The following is an 18,201-nucleotide window of genomic DNA, read 5'->3' on the forward strand; positions in this document are numbered from 1 at the left end:
GTTCTCTCAGGACTGTAAATGTATTCAGTCTTCTCACCTCAAACTCTGATTAAAGTCACCTCAGGATTTTGTCTTTGTGGGGACTTTTGCTCAGGAGAGTTCTATAGAATGTCTTTGTGACATCATAGTTGTAGAGCTTGAATATATTTGTTCAGTTTGTGTCTTGGCCACATATTTATTATAGAGTTTTGTTTTATCAATTCCTTTTGAATGAAACATCTTCACAGTAACAATGATATTAAAATAAATTAAAAAAAATTAACTCAGTGACAAGTAAAATAAAGCATGGGATAATTAGTCATTTGAATATGAAATCATCCATTTTTGATCGCACAACATACACACTAGTTTGTTTTTGACAGAACAGATTTTTCTTGCATGGTGTGACTGTGACCCCAAACAAGTTTACCAGAGGCCTGTATGAAGAGGATTGTTCTTCACAGATGTCATATTCCCATTCCATTTCAAGGTCACGCAGCATTAGGCCACATCATGAGTGCAAAGTCTTGCTTTTATTGGTTAAATCTGTAAACTCAGAATTACTACCATTATAAGTAAAATTACAAATAAATGGGCAAGCTGATTTTTATTTATTTATTTATTTATTTATTTACAATATTTACAACTGGAAATATTAAACAAACAAGACTTTGAACAGTCACTAAGACACTACGGCTGTATCTGAAATTGTCACTTATACTGTACCAGCAGTTCTCAACTGGTTTGGCCATGGGACCCACATTTTCCCATGGACATTAAGCCGTGTCCCAATTATTATTATTGTTGGTTTTTTTTTTTAGGAATTTGACCTAATATATATGATATTATCATGATATTGAAATAAGCATTTTCAAACAATAACAGGTTTTATATATTTTTCTTAAGACAAAAAGAACTTCCTTTTTATTAAAACACTGGCCGGGACACATCCATCTGCCTTTATTTTCCACTGTCTAGGCATTCAGTAAAATTTTTAAAAAGAAATCAGCAACCAACATGCTGGGACCAGCCGTCTTAACTGAAAGCAACTTGCACTGAAACACTTTATAGGGGTCCTATTATGCCCTTTTACGAAGTCTTGATGTTGTGAACTTTTGCAGCGCGTTTCTGTATTTGGTTGTGTTGTGAATATTTGGAGCACACATGTGTTGTGAAACTGATGAGGACTTTTTCTTAATTTGCTGGTGTTTTTCTGTTTGCATGTGTTTTCTTCAGTTGCAGCGTGTTGAGCTCTCTCGGTCACCTCTGTATATTTGTGCAGTGTACGCATGTCAAAAAATCTATTCTGATGTGAAGCTTGCAACATAAGTGCGCACATCAACCTGATCACTTGTTTAGCATTCATGTAAACACTGCATTCAGATTCATCAATCGGAATGAATTCAGGGTGTCATCAACGCTCAAAATGTCCTTCAGCAAAATTTACTAAGGATGCCCCTGACAAAAGTTTTTTTTAAGGTTGACCAGTAGTCATTAATTTAAGCCATTAATCGACTAAAAGCTTGCCGCAAGGCACCAGTAAAAGTAATGATTATGAATGTGTCAAAAAAAAAAAAAAAAAAAAAATAGCAGGGAGATGTTTTAATTATTTATTCATAAACTAGTGTTAAACTAGAATAAATACACTTATTTGGGTTTAATAAAAACTTGAGAGACTCAATGATGACAATTTTCATTTTTGGGGGAACTTTCCCTTTAATGTTAATAAAACAACAAAAAACTAATGTTCTGAAAACTTTAATAATAGCTTCATGAGTTCACACATACATTAAATTAGATGTAGTAATTTCCTGTAGGTAGCAACGCCAAGATCATGGGTTCGATTCCCAGGGAAAGCAAGAACTGACAAAAATGTAAAATGTGTACCTTGAATGCAATGTAAGTCGCTTTGGATAAAAGCGTCTGCCAAATGCATAAATGTAAATGTAATTTATGTGTATTTGGCGTGCTGTCCAGGAGAGGGCTCCGAACTCGGAATTTGGCCCGAACCCAGAGTACTCCCCCCTTTTGACTGGGATAGAAAACCAGCCAAGAGTGAGGTGCTGGGGTGGTGGAGGGATGCTGTGAAGTCAAATTCAAATTTGTCAAAAAGTCAAATTCACGTTTTCTGCCATCTTATGTCCGTGCCGGTGATGGTGTCCGTGCCGGTGTCCGTGCCAGAGACCGTGGTGTCGGTGTCCGTGTTGGAGACGGTGGTGTCCATGTCAGAGACAGTGCCGGAGATGGTGGTGTCCGTGTCCGTGGTCAGGCGCAATTACTTGCCTTTTGTTACTCTAATTGCTAGTTATTATTGCACTTAAGTGGTGTACTGTCCCGCATTAGTTTTGATTTGAGAAGAACCAGGTATTAATTTAATAATTCTTCAGCAGAAGAATTATCAGCAGTCAGCAGTCAACATAGCTGACTTCATTCTAGCCTTTGCAACTCAATCTACTCTCAATATATTGGGCTTGACTGAGACCTGATTCGTCCAGAAGATTCAGCAACCTCCGCTGCTCTCTCTAACAACTTCTCTTTCTATCACACTCCTCTCCAGTCTGGGAGGGGTGGGGGCACAGGTCTTCTAATTTCTCACAATTGGAAAAATTCAATCCACTCTTCTCTATGCAATAAAAAATAATTTGAATTTCATGCTATTACAGTTATAACTCCTATTAAAATCCACATTGTAGTAATTTATCGCCTCCAAGGTCAATTGGGCACCTTTGCAGAGGAGCTGAATGTGCTGCTGTCCTCAATCCCTGAGGATGGCAGTCCACTTGTACTCTTTGGCGATTTTAACATACATCTAGAGAAGCCTTATACTACAGACTTCCTCTCTCTCCTAGAATTATTTGATCTCAAACGGCTCATCACCACAAGTACTCACAAATCAGGCAACCAACTTGACCTAATTTTCACATGAAACTGCATCCCAGACAACATTTTGGTGAAACCTCTGCACATTTCCAATCATTTCTTCATTACTTTTAATCTACAACTTACTATGTATGCACCAACAACCCCTCTACCAGTTACTTTCAGACGAAACCTGTGCTCATTTTCTCCTTCCAATCTTTCCTCTGTTGTGTCATCCTCTCTTCCTTCACCCACACAATTCTCATCTCTTGATATGGATACCGCAACGGACACTTTATGTTCAACTTTAACTTCTTGCCTTGACAATATCTGTCCTCTCTCCTCTAGGCAAGCAAGTGCTATTCCCTCTAACCCCAGGTTATGTGATGTTCTTCGTGAACACCGGACCAAACTCAGGGCAGCAGAGAGAAAATGGCGCAAATCAAAAGACCCATCTGACCTGAGCATGTATCAGTCTCTGATCTCATCCTTTTCTGTTGAAGTTCATGCTGCTAAATCTTCATATTTCCACAACATGATACACAGTGCTTCAAACACACGCACACTTTTCAAAACATTCAACTCTCTCCTCTGTCCCCCTCCGCCACCACCTCTTTAACTGCTGATGATTTTGCAAATTTTTTCACTGACAAAACAACAACCATCAGCAGTCAGTTCTCAGCTCCAGAAATCTTCTCTCCTCCTTCTCTCCCCTCACTGAGGCAGAAGTATCTAAACTTCTCCTCCCCTACCACTGGCCCACTAGATCCCATCCCCTCACAGCTTCTACAAGCCATCTCTCCTACACTTTTACCAGCACTCACACAGATCATCAACTCATCTCGCCATACTGGCATGTTCCCTACCGCATTTATGCAGGCTCGGGTAACCCCACTGCTTAAAAACATCACATTAAACACGTCATTTGTAGACAGTTACCAACTGGACATCAACCAATCTGGTTTCAAGAATGGCCGTTTAACCAAGACTGCATTACTGTCAGTCACTAAAGACCTGCGGTTTGCAAAAGCTGATTTCAAATCATCAGTTCTCATTCTTCTCGATCTGTCTGCTGCCTCTGATACTGTGAATCATCAGATCCTTCTGTCCACCCTCTTATCCCTGGGCATCACATGAACTCCACTTCACTGGGTTGAATCTTTTCTCACAGGTATGTCTTTAAGGGTTGCCTGGAGAGAGGAGGTATCCAAATCACATTAACTGATCACAGGGTTTCCTCAGTGTTCAGTTCTTGGACCCATTCTCTTCTCCATTTACACTACATTAAGTTTCTCTTATCACCATTGCTATGCTGATGACACACAGCTCTACCCATCATTTCAACCAGAAGATCCCACAGAATCTCAAGCTGTCTGGCGGACATCTTGGCATGGATGACAGAACATCTCTTGAAGCTCAACCTGGCCAAGACTGAGCTTCTCGTTTTCCCTGCCAATCAGTCTCTACAGCACGATTTCACCATCCAGCTAAGTACATCATCTATTACACCATCAAGGTCAGCTAGAAATCTTGGAGTAATCTTTGAGGTCCAACTGACCTTCAAAGACCACATTGCAAAGACAGCTTGGTCATGCAGGTTTGCTCTACACAACATCAGGAAGATCAGGCCTTTCCTAACTGAGCATGCAACACAACTTCTCGTCCAGGCCCTGGTAATTTATTGGCTGGATTACTGTAATGCTCTTCTGCCTGGACTTCCATTGTGTGCCCCAATCAAACCTCTACAAATGATCCAGAACGCAGGGCCCACGTCACACCTCTTTCATAATCTCTCTGCACTGGCTAAAACTCACTGCTCGCAATCAAGTTCAAGGAATTGACACTTGCTTTCAGACCACAGGCTCAGTACCTTCCTACTTCCACTCGCTCTTACGAGTCTACATCCCTATCAGAAGCCAACGATCGGTAAATGAGCGGCGACTGGTGGTACCATCACAGAGAGGCACAAAATCAATCTCCAGAACATTTTTGTTCACTGTTCGATGTCCCCGCTTTCATCTGGAATGCAGAATACCTGACAACATTCAAAAGACAGCTGAAACTCAAATCTTCCATGAGAACTTAACCTCATCATCATAAAAAAAATATATGCCTTTACTTTCCTTTAATCCCTCCCTATTCTATCTTCTGCTACTTTAAGCATTGTCTAAAACTTTGTATTTTTCTTGCATTTGTTTGCCTCTTCACGATGAATCGCTTGCAGTATTCCTCATTTGTAAGTCGCTTTGGATAAAAGCGTCTGCAAAATGAGTAAATGTAAATGTAAATTAATTCATTTAATTCAATTAATACTTTCAAACCCATTCCTTCCGCTCAGCATGGACTGACGGTAGCTTGGATGCCCAAAGCCTCTCAAAGGCTCTCAAGGGCTGAGTTTTTCATCTCTCACCAAAATTCTTTGACGCCCTCATTTGATGGGCCGTTTTGAGTCGTCAAAAAGTTCCTGGTCGACATCACGGGGGGGGTTGGGTCGTCCAGCCACCAACAATGGGACAAACCCCAGGGAGAAATCTCAAACTGTTAAGGAGGTTTAACCTCACGTCACTGCACATGTTCAGGAAGACAAGTTCGAGTTTTGTTGATGCGTTGTTTCGACGCAGAAGTTGAGAATAAAAATACAGTTGGTTTGGTCTCATGCAGCAATCCTGCCCCTGTGAATTTTTGATGGCTTGAAAAGCTACATCACTGCCATTTTTTTGTTGTAATGTTTATTTGTTTTTTTTTCTAAGGCACGTTTATAAAAGCTACTTAATTGTCCTAATTAAACTAAGGTCTAATCCTGGCTTAATCTAAGCCCTGTCTGTGAAACCAGCCCTGCGTCTCAATGTCCATACTGTCCATCCTAAACAGTATGTGAGATTAAAATAAGTGTTGCAAAGCATTGTATGTTGAAAAGTGTATGCCAGAAGTCCCCGGATGGTCTACTATTTCCAGTGGATTTTTGGAAGTGTGGATCCGTGCTCAGCTAATATTGCCCACAATCCAATGCTTTGGAGGAGGATCCAGTTCAAAAATGAAAGCTTTGGCATAAGTTCTGCCGGGAAGACTCAATTGTTACATCACTTTACCTTCTCATCTATCCAATCATATTCTAATACTCGTGGTATAAAAGATTGGTACTTACACACGTTTGAGTTCGCAGATGCTGACGCTTCCATTCACCTCCATCCTCCCCACCAACTCCAAGACGGATCCTTCCCTCCATTCTCCCCACCACCACCACCAGGATGGTCCCTTCCCATACCTCACAGGGGGTCAGCTGCGCCCCTGCCTTCGTCTTCAGGCAGGATATGCAGAGTCTGGACCTTCAGATTGCGAGCTACGGACGGGGCCTGCGCCAAAGAACTTTATTGCTTGCTGGGCTGTTAATAAATGTATAATTGTCACAGTATTTATTCTCCCGAGTCTTTCTGGTAGAACTACAAACACAAGTAAAAGTGTTCAGAAAACTACATAATATGGCGGATGTGCGTGACCGACGGTTAAGTAGAGAGGTTTGGATAAAGGGGTTAATAAAGGGACTAATAATCAACATTTAAGTTGATGTTATCCGTGTTATATTTCATCTGCAACAACAATGTGAACTTTTATAAAGATCCGTTATTTAGCCATTTGGCATCGTTATGCATGAATATGAGAAGAGTCTCCGCATGCAAGACCCGCGACTGCAGATCAACAGGCTACTGCATTTCTCTCCGATACGGTATAATTGAATTAAATTAAATGTGGAGGATTTTATCTTTGACAAGATGATTGACATGTCAGTTTACGTGACAGGATGCATGTAACTAAGCGACAGAGAGCAACCGGTAAAGACGCTATTTAAGTAAAAAGTAGTACAAGTAGGCAAACTGAGACGCAGCACAGGACATTTTCATTTCTCTGCCATATTTAAAATACAGGAAGTGACATGAGTCTTAACCAAAACAATGCCAATGCACTGTAATATCTCAAACGCTAGATGGCGCTAAACAGGCTTTAACAGCCAAGTATGGGACTCTTCTACTCATGTTTCACATACATTTAGGTAGATATTAAATATAATTGGCATGAAAAATTGGGTCACATAGATGTAGAAATATTATAACACTTATGCTAATTACGATGGATTTGATGCTTCTGCAGATCTGTAATTCACACCTTGAATATTTTGCCAATATTAAGTGTTTGTTTATACTTTATTGATAAATAGTGATTGTTCTGACTGAGAATGTATATATGACTGAGTGCATATCTATAATAATAATAATTATTATTTTCAGAAGTCAATAATGACACTGCAGAAATTATTGTATAGGCTCGACTGTTTAACGTAACACAAAAGTTATATTTCCATGTGCAGATTATGCCTATAGGAATAAAAACATAACATAATCAATGCTTCTTTAGCAAAGACTATCTATGAGTTAAATCAATCGTACACAATGTATTAACATATAAAAGAAGCCAGTAAATTACAGTAATTCATACAAAGTTTAATAAAGCAATAAATAGTTTACTCAGTAAACAGAATTCTCAATATTATATGTTGGTTTGTTGAGCTGTTGAGATCCCTTGCAAGGTTTCATTTTTTAAATGAACAAAACTACACCTGCGAGAAAGTTTAACATTTAGAATACAGCCTCTTTTTTTGAATGCATTTATTCAGGAAACATGACTCTCCATTTGTAGTCAGACTGTCAGATCTGCTAGAAGGAGATCATTCACTGTCAGACTCGTCTTGTGTCTGTACGGTGTCTCGTAGGGCAGCATACTGTGCCATGTTAGGCAATCCTGATGCTACACAACAGCTCAGAGCACTGCGGGAAATGGCCATTTCATTTGCATCAAACCTGTATAGAAAACAGATGCAAGGAATGCAATGAAATATAGTCTGTATTAGACTTATAGACTTATATTTATATCTAATGCAGTGTAAAATGATCTGTAAGATTTTGTGTTTGTGGAAGTTACCATTCATCTGTCTTCTCATTGTAGCACTCCACATCAGAGATCGTGCTGAATCCATTAAAGCCTCCGACAGCAAACAACTGACCATTAACTACCTGGATTTTGAGGAAGGTAAATAGGAAAATAAACGTACATGTACAGCTAATGTCTTTAACTTTATATTAATAAATCTTTTTATAGATGCAACACTTAATTTAAACATAGTTAGAATGTGTTGACACACATTGATCATTGAAGCCTTCTACAATTTTAGGGTGCAACTTTCCAATTATTCTAAATATGGAACCAAAAAAAAAAATTCCCCCATATTCATTATCATCAAATCATTACTGTAATGTTATTTCATAGTTTCACCAGATACAGATTATAACTGTCCGCATCTCACCTCAATGCCAAAGTTGCTGCGTGGGTTGTACATTGATGCAACATCACTCCAGATGTTAGTCAGCGGATTGTAGGCCTCCGCACTCCGCAAACGACTGGCACCATCAAAACCACCAACCTTTAAATAAATACACTTTTTATTTATCTATTCTGTGCATTTGTAAATGCACATCCATGCATGCATTTACAGAAGTGCAACCTTTAAACTGTGATTGTTCCATATTTCTGTATTTGTGTCATGGTTATCATAGATTAAAACTATAACACTGATATGTGTTTAATACTCACAGCATACACTAGATCTGCATAAGCGATCACACCAACACCACTGCGGCGGCTACTCATGGGAGCGATGAGAGTCCACTGGTTTGTTTCAGGGTTGAAGCTCTCAGCAGAGAAGAGACACTCGTTCCCAGTAAAACCACCACAGATATAAATCTGACAAACACAAAAATAACATGCATGATGTTTGTGCACAATCATCACAGATTGATCAGAAAACCAGTGTTTAAAACACAGTAAATTTTATGATATTCCTTTCCATATTAACACTATTCCTTATGCCATATCTCTATTTCCCCTTTCCTTCATGCTTTACAGGCATTAAGAGTCTCCAGCAGAAGAGTGTGGAATCATGGGTAAGTGCTCTTACCCTGCCCTGCAGTGAGGTGGCGCTGGCGTCACTCCTCAGTTCATTCATGGGTGCCATCATTGTCCACTGATTGGTGTTTGGATCGTAGCGCTCTACTGTTTTAAGCCGTTGTTGTCCATCAAAACCACCAATGGCATAAATGAGCCCGTCCAGAACAGCAACACTAATATAGCAGCGGCGTTCATACATGGGAGCCACCTACAACACACCAAATACATCAGTGTGCGAACACTCATCAATACACCATCTCATTGGTTCTGTCCTATAAGTTGCAAATAAATACAATGGTAGTACTATTATTATATTTTGTAATGGTATTTTTTGACAAAATCATGATGGTAACTCTGGTGTATTATATTATATTACATTATATTATATTATATTATATTATATTATATTATATTATATTATATTATATTATATTATATTATATTATATTATATTATATTATATTATACAAAGCTACAACAATTGCTGGAACACAAACAAAAAATGTATCATGGTTTTACCACTTTTTAGACATGTAATATTGTAATACAGTGGTATTCTTTGAAGTAATGTGGCGTACAGCACATCATTCAGCACTATGGTCCATATCAAAGTGCAATCCGGTACCATCACTGTACCACAATACTGTTTTGTGCTAAATTAAAGTTACATGTTGACCTACAGCATTACTCACCTCATGCCAAGTCTGAGTGATAAGACTGAATTTCCTCACGCTGTTGAAATACTCCACACTATCAAAACCACCAATACAGTAGACAAACTCATCCAGGACTGCTGTACCATGATAGGCTCTGGGACGCTCATCCTCTTGAGTCACACTGACCCAGCAGTCTGCCTTCACATCATATGCCTCAATCTCATTGGTGGGATTGCCGCCGCTCCATCCTCCGATGGCCAATAGGATCGATGAGGGCAGACGTGGACGTGTCAGTTGATGCATGAGTTCTGAGTTGGTGGATTCATCCATGTTGAGGTCAAACAAAGTCTTCATTGCATTGATGATAACAGGCATGCAGGCTTCATTCTCCATCACTAGTGCATTGCACTTTACATTATTGATGAAGTAGGCTGATGTTATCAACCCCAATCGAACCTGAAGCACAAGGGAGAGTTTAGACTTTCAGAGACTTGTTACTGTTACTAAGCAGTTATATGGTGTTCAACAACGAAAAAGGTTTTCCAAAATGGCAAAACCACAAAACAAAATTTCTTACATTTAACTAGCATTAAAATAATAGCACAAAATGTATCTCGATTTTAAGAGTTTTAAGATATTTGTAATAAAAACAAGACAAAAATCTCTGTTTTACCTTTGGCAGAAGCACGGCAATGTGTTGCCTCCTGTTTTCTGGTGCATGATTAATCCAGTGGAGGACGGCTTCAAAAACCACCTCCTCCTGTTTGACATTCAGCTCATCCTCATCAATGATTTCCTCAAGCTGTTCCAGGGAGAGCTCCAGGAACTCCTCAGATACGTGCAGAACCTCCTCAAAGTGCTGCAGGATGTAGTGCTTTGCTTTACAGCGAAGCTTTGAGCAGGAGTAAAAGTCCTCTGTAAACTTGCAGATGCCAATGCAGTTCTCTGGGCATAACTGTGACTCCAGGAACTGACAGCAGGAATCTACAAGACCTGACACTAAGATCATTTCAGCCGCCACCAAGAGCTCCAACACATTCTCTTGAGTTATGAGCACAGATCTTGTGTACGCATACTGGATAATAAGAGGCATGATGTCTTGGGATATTCCTTTAATTTCACAGAATTGTTGTGCTGGGCTGTTCCAGTTCTCGGAGAAAAGAGCCCTGTGAACACATTTGACAAAGAAATATTTGCAGACATTAATAATGAGCATATATAAAATAACTTTTCGATATTTACATTTTAATTTCAGCCAAATTTACTTAGAGAAACAGATTCGTTTCTTATATTATATTTGAAATGGGTAAAACTTCATTCATAGCCACTTCCAGAATCAAATTTCAAGAATGTTTTTTCCTAGATATCATAGTAACATTCATTTTTCTGGCAATACACTCATTCATTTTCATGCATTTATATATTTGGACTTAGGCAGTTTCAACAGTATAATGTTGGCAGTGGAAATTATGCATATAATTATAATTCTTTCTAGGTAATTTGCACACAATTGCAGTTTAAATGCTTCTTCTCACCTAAAGTAGGAGCTGCAGCCACACATGATGATCTTGTGCACTTGAAATTCTCTGTCATTTGACTTGATGATCATGTCAGTGTGTTCGCCCAGTAAACGTGCTTCATCAAACACGTCAAAGGCTCTTGCTCTTATGTTCTCCATGTTCTCTCAGGACTGTAAATGTATTCAGTCTTCTCACCTCAAACTCTGATTAAAGTCACCTCAGGATTTTGTCTTTGTGGGGACTTTTGCTCAGGAGAGTTCTATAGAATGTCTTTGTGACATCATAGTTGTAGAGCTTGAATATATTTGTTCAGTTTGTGTCTTGGCCACATATTTATTATAGAGTTTTGTTTGATCAATTCCTTTTGAATTAAACATCTTCACAGTAACAAAGATATTAAAATTAATTAAAAAAAATTAACTCAGTGACAAGTAAAATAAAGCATGGGATAATTAGTAATTTGAATAATGCAATCATCCATTTTTGATCGCACAACATACACACTAGTGAGTTTTTGACAGAACAGATTTTTCTTGCATGGTGTGACTGTGACCCCAAACAAGTTTACCAGAGGCCTGTATGAAGAGGATTGTTCTTCACAGATGTCATATTCCCATTCCATTTCAAGGTCACGCAGCATTAGGCCACATCATGAGTGCAATGTCTTGCTTTTATTGGTTAAATCTGTAAACTCAGAATTACTGCCATTATAAGTAAAATTACAAATAAATGGGCAAGCTGATTTTTATTTATTTACAATATTTACAAATGGAAATATTTAACAAACAAGACTTTGAACAGTCACTAAGACACTACGGCTGTATCTGAAATTGTCCCTTATACTGTACCAGCAGTTCTCATCTGGTTTGGCCATGGGACCCACATTTTCCCATGGACATTAAGTCGTGTCCCAATTATTATTATTATATTTTTTTTTTTTTCATGAATTTGACCTAATATAGGATATATGATATTATCACGATATTGAAATAGGCATTTTCAAACAATAACAGGTTTTATATATTTTTCTTAAGACAAAAAGAACTCTAAATTATATTTAAATCCAATAAAGCAATACACACAAAAACTGCATAAAGTAAACAAATGTTTTAAACTGATTAAAATGTTATAAAGAATTATAAAGAACAATAGGTAACACTTTGCAATAAGGTAAAGTCAGTTAAAGCTACAATATGCAAAAACATTTTTGCCACTAGAGGGCGCTACATCCAAACAACAACAACGGCGTAGCTTGATGACGATGTGAAGGAGCGTGGAATGATGGGAACTGTCGTTTTAAACTCCACTGTGGATGTAAATCAGTCAGACGGGAATCGAAAAATCATGTTCATGGATGAGGCTAAGTTCTATGTATATAATGACATGCTTTTTGTGTTTCAGCGCGGTCTGTAATGGGAAAGAGAAGAGACGAGCGGGATGCAAGTAGGTCAAGTGCAAATGACGAACACCTGTGTCTTATTGCTGTGATCCGCGTGGATAGACCGCTTATAATCTGCGCTGGAACGAGAGAGCGACTGAAGAGAAAATTGGACTCAGAGAAAGAAAACCGGTGGATCCGAGCTCTCATTTTTGAACTCTTTTGTGCCGTCGCGGTTGCCACGGTGAATGCGCGTTGTGCACGACTTTTGTTTGTTTTGCTTTATTTTAATAAAGAACGAGTCCCAGTCACGCGACCCCTGTCTTCTTCCTTCCTGACTCTTGAACCTCATAACACTTTTATTTCATTAAAATGAATTAACCGCAAGAAAAAGTAAGGTTTAATACTAAATTGGTTATCATAGATGTTACTGTATGTCGAATTCATTGTTGTGATAACGCGGTGCAGTTTTACATGTTCTAAACAATTGTTGTAAAAGTACATTCGAACATACTCACGTCATTTGCCAAAATACTGATTAATCTTTATGTATAACACATGCTATATTTATTTACATGGCCATAAACACCAGACGTGATAAACTATGTCAATAAACTAAACACAAATATAAAGCAATAATACTTCCCTTACATAAACATAACTATTACCGAATGCTACAGTTGGAAAATATAAAATTAAGCATGCTTTGTCGACAGAACCAGCTGCAATCGGTAAAGAATAATTGTGTTCCATAACGACTGCACGAAACAAGCTAACGTTTGTTGCTTGATAGATGCTACAACTACAACTTCCGCATTTGTCCAGAGGACTCCACGCAGTACGAGCGGAAACCAAGGGTAACGCGGATATGACGCCACTGACTGGCGACTCCCAGCTCCCCCCTGCTCTAACGCCCCGTTTCCTTGGTTAAAATCTTAATTTTCTCACGATTTAAAAATAGTTGGAAACATTTGGGGTATTGTAAGTAATCAACTTAACAAAATATATAACACTGGCCTTGAGATTATGGGATATTTTAATGCAAAATTCTTGCATATTGCACCTTTAATGCATTAACCAACATTAACAATGAGCAAAAGCTACATTTGTTACCATAGTTATTCTTTAACATTAGTTAAAAAAAAAAAATACAACTGATCATTGTTAGTTCATGTTAGCTCAGGTCCATTAAATCCTTTTGAATTTAATAATGTGTTATTAAATGTTGAAATTAACATGAACCACGATTAATAACTGCTTTAGAAGTATTGTCCATTGTCAGTTTATGTTAACTAGTGAATTAACTAATAAAGCCTTATTGTAAAGTGTTACCTGTTACAGAATGCAGATCCAGACACAAAGAAATACATTGAAATGTGAGCTTTATTAACAGCACTGAGCAGAATGGAGAATACAGATGAGTATGCAGTTCAAATAGACTTTGAAGAATGAGTAAAGCTTAGTAATGAAGACCTTCCTTGTTTTACAGGTGCAGGAGATCATCGATAGCTGGACGGATGCTGGATGGACGCACACACCTCTTCGTGTTTGGTGATGCAGGATGATGACAGGAGAACACAAGGGAGAGGAATACACTGGAGAGGAATACACTGGAGAGGAATACACTGGAGAGGAATACACTGGAGAGGAATACACTGGAGAGGAATACACTGGAGAGGAATACACTGGAGAGGAATACACTGGAGAGGAATACACTGGAGAGGAATACACTGGAGAGGAATACACTGGAGAGGAATACACTGGAGAGGAATACACTGGAGAGGAATACACTGGAGAGGAATACACTGGAGAGGAATACACTGGAGAGGAATACACTGGAGAGGAATACACTGGAGAGGAATACACTGGAGAGGAATACACTGGAGTACCACCACTGGAGACCAAGTATGCAGTCCACTTCATAGGAACAAGACCGGACAATGATGTGAGACGAGGTGTGTGCTTTTGTAGCTGGCTTGATGATGGTGCAGATGAGGTGCAGGTGTGAGTGTTTAGTACTCTGGTGAAGGTGTGCTGTGTGAATGGCTGATGTGACAGCCTGGCAGATCCGTGACATTACCGAACAATAACAAAGAATCAGACCATTTGCAATCAATGTGTAGGGCAGGGGTTCTCAACTCTATTGTCCTGCAGAGTTTAACACCAACCTTGATCAAACTCACCTGCTTATTGATCTTATGGGGACATTTTTTTGGTCCCCACGAGGAAAACAGCTTGTAAATCATACTAAATGTGTGTTGTTGTTGTTTTTGTTTGTTTTTTACTCGTAAAAAAATGCAGAACGTTTTCTGTATTGGTAGGTTTCAGATTAAGGGATATAATTTGTACAGTAAAACAAATCATTATTTCTATGGAAAGTCCCCATAAAACATGAAAACGCAACGTGTGTGTGTGTGTGTGTGTGTGTGTGTGTGTGTGTGTGTGTGTGTGTGTGTGTGTGTGTGTGTGTGTGTGCATGTGTGCGTGCGTGTGTGTGTGTGTGTGTGTGTGTGTGTGTGTGTGTGTGTGTGTGTGTGTGTGTGAGCAATAAAGCCAGAGGTGTCACAAATATTGTATGCTGTAACTAATATTATTCAGGTAACTCACAGCAGGACACAAAGAGCAAGAGCAGGGGAGATTGATTTGATGCCCCGGGTGGTGTCCTGCTTTCAATTGTTGGTTTCAGGGTTCAGATGATTCAAAAGCAGGTCAGTGGCTGCTGGGGCATGAAGTAATTGAACAAGCTGAACTCTCACACCTCTCTAAGTGATCATCTTTAAATATTTACACATCTAATTCTTCCCTGGTTTTAGGTTTGAGCATTGATGTTAATAATATGACACAAAAATGCTGATTATATTAATAAGCATCCATTCAGACTAAATAGATAGTGTTCATTAATGAAGATGTTGTAACACTCGAATGATGATAACGACATCATTAAAGTATGCATCACTGATTAAATCCCTGCTGTCTCCCTAAATCTATTATTTCAAATATGAGTTGCACGCAAAACGTTTTGGTCTTGTAAAAACATGGTATTTTTTACGATAGTACTTTTTTGTCTGTGAACCTACCAAAACTTCTACCATTGATTATCTTTGACATGGTATTTCAGCCTTTCAGACCCAGAAACCACTACTCAAATTCTCAGCCATCTGAAAGATTTCATATAATAACTTTAAGTAAAATATCAACATTATTACAGTATATAATTCTTATCAGATCATTAGCAATCAGATCATTAGCAATTTTCTGTAATAATTAGGGCATGGGAAATCATAAATGAACACTGACAATTTTTTACAACATTTGTTATATCTTGGTTAATTCATTTTTTTTTAATATACTATTGTTCATTGTTGATTAATTTTCATAATGTATATTAGCTTTGTATGGGAACTTAGAAATAAGGTAAATGTATAAATTAATAAAATAAAAATGTTGTACCCTATGAGTATTGTTAAATATCTCATGTCATGATGCCTAAAATGTATTATGATATCGAATTTGTACCCCTTACAGTACCTTTGCAGACCCCTAGGGGTCCACAGACACCTAGTAAATCCTGGATTAGAGTTTATCCAGAAAATGTGGATATGGAAAGACTTCGTCAAAAGTATATTTAGTGTCCAAACGACTGACTGACTGACTGACTGACTGAGATATACAGGTTTGGAAACACATGTAAATGATGAAAAGATTTTTTGGTACCCCTCTAAGTTGATCCAAAAGCTTCAAGATATCAACAATCTCTTATTTATGTAGTTTAACAAACATCCACCAGAGAACAGCTTGAGTCCATGCTGAGAGAAGGCCCTGATTTATGTTCCAATAAAAACAATTCAGCAAGCAGTGGGAGCTGATCTCAGGTCAGCCTTTTTATTCTACATGTGAATTTTAAATGAAAAAGAGAATTACTTGACGAGGACAAAGCATAATTCATTAATTAATTTTTCTTACTCGCCTGCAAAAAAAAAAAAAAAATTTCTCTCTCTCCATTTATTTTTTGTCTTTCAGATACACGCGAGAACTGTGAGTCAGGCTGAAGTGAGTGTAGGCGGAGGTGAGAGCGTATTGTAAAGGGAAAGATGCTGCAGAAGCTCACTGTATTGTATGCAGCATGGACACATAATATTCAGTAGAGCAATACAGATTGGTTACTACGCTACCGTTTTATGTGTGGACCAAAAGCCACAAAACTCTCATTTTGATTTCACAGGGTATTTTCTTAAGTGTGTTAGAGACTGCTCATGAGCACAGTATCACCACAGTCAACCATGACAGCTGCAACAGCACAAAAAACTACTTTGATTATGACATCACCAATACAAATAACCTCTAAAATGCCAGCAATCACTTTGCCTTCCAAAACAGCACTAAATATAAAACACCACAGACTAAAATGCAGAGATTTGAATTATTTGACTGCTGCAAAAACCGTTAGAAAGTTTTATTTTCAGTTCGAACAGAGCTTAATTACAGTCATGAGATGTCATGATGACATTAAAAGCATCTCCAGAACAGATCATCGGAATTTAACAGAGCTGAATGGGAACACTAGAGTCAACAGTTTGTGTGTATGGGAGTGTATGTCTCAAGAATAAACAGCAGCGATTATGCAAGATCCTCAAGGGGAAACTGTCCAGATGTGCCTGAGACATGAGACTTTTTACTCTCTTTTCTGTCCTTTAAATGTACACTTCAGTTCTGTGACATCTGGAAACTCCAAAATATAGAAGCAGTCACCCTCAGATCTTACAAATGTTTAAACACTTAGTTTATGGACCTGCATCCCATCCTGTTTTGATGACAAGAGTTTGGGACAGGGGTCATGAGTGTAATGGAGCACAACATAGTTATGCCTAAATTGTATTTGCCATTTTCATAAGGTCAGAGGTGGAACAGCATGTACATGGGAAGTCTTTCTTTCCAACTCCATCATCCTAAAGGGGTTGTTACAAACAAAATACAAACACTATTGACTCAAATTCAAGCAAGTTTTCTAAAACTGAAAACTACTATATGTAACTCCCATAAGTAACTATATCATAAAATAAGTATCTTCTACACTGGCCCTAAAACAACACAACACACACACACACACACACACACACACACACACACACACACACACACACACACACACACACACACACACACACACACACACACACACACACACACACACACACACACACACACACACACACACACACACACACACACACACACACACACACACACCAAGAATGATTCCTTTATCCACACATTTGTATGGGACATGTATAAGCAGATTCCTCCTATTCATTTAATGGCAAATCTTATTTGTGCCGTTTATGTATAGAATAAATAATTGGGAATCACATACCAGGGGTTTTCAACCTTTAGAGACCCAAGGACCATCACCAATACACTTATCAATTCCAGAGACCCCAGAATAAAAAGAAATAGCATTAAAAATGAATTTATATGTTTTATATATTTTCTCCATTCACCCCTTGGAGTATTTTCAGGGACCCTTGACATAAATTTATACAAATTGAAAATTCTAATTTCATCTAGCAATGGAGGAAATTCTCATAGCGGCCAAACTAAAGCAGGTGTTCATGTGTGTGATAATGTGAAGAATAATGAATCATTGTTTGTCATTTGTTTGCTCGGGTATTGAAGTAATTAGTGTAATTATCCACATTCAAACACAAAAAGGGGGCAGGATGGCCACAGCGTGTGCAGGGTTAAATGATTTACTGAATGCATGGTGGGTGAAAAAGAACAGAACCAGTCATGAGAGATGTCAGATCCGGGAGGC

The 18,201-nt window shown here is 38.4% G+C and overlaps 1 protein-coding gene across 1 annotated transcript; it reads right to left on the bottom strand.

Annotated features, from left to right (window-relative positions):
• Positions 1 to 7,558: 7,558 nt before the first annotated feature.
• Positions 7,559 to 11,169, bottom strand: LOC308679946 (kelch-like protein 10; the record flags this gene model as incomplete). The annotated part of the gene is made up of 8 exons (XM_081347822.1): positions 7,559 to 7,691; positions 7,813 to 7,904; positions 8,195 to 8,311; positions 8,482 to 8,631; positions 8,846 to 9,043; positions 9,528 to 9,947; positions 10,165 to 10,657; positions 11,027 to 11,169. The coding sequence occupies 8 exons, from the start codon at positions 11,167 to 11,169 to the stop codon at positions 7,559 to 7,561; spliced, it is 1,746 nt and encodes a 581-aa protein (XP_081203948.1).
• Positions 11,170 to 18,201: the final 7,032 nt, after the last annotated feature.

Source organism: Scardinius erythrophthalmus (genome assembly GCF_964197995.2).
Source record: "Scardinius erythrophthalmus genome assembly, chromosome: 19".
Classification (NCBI taxonomy): Eukaryota; Metazoa; Chordata; class Actinopteri; order Cypriniformes; family Leuciscidae; genus Scardinius; species Scardinius erythrophthalmus.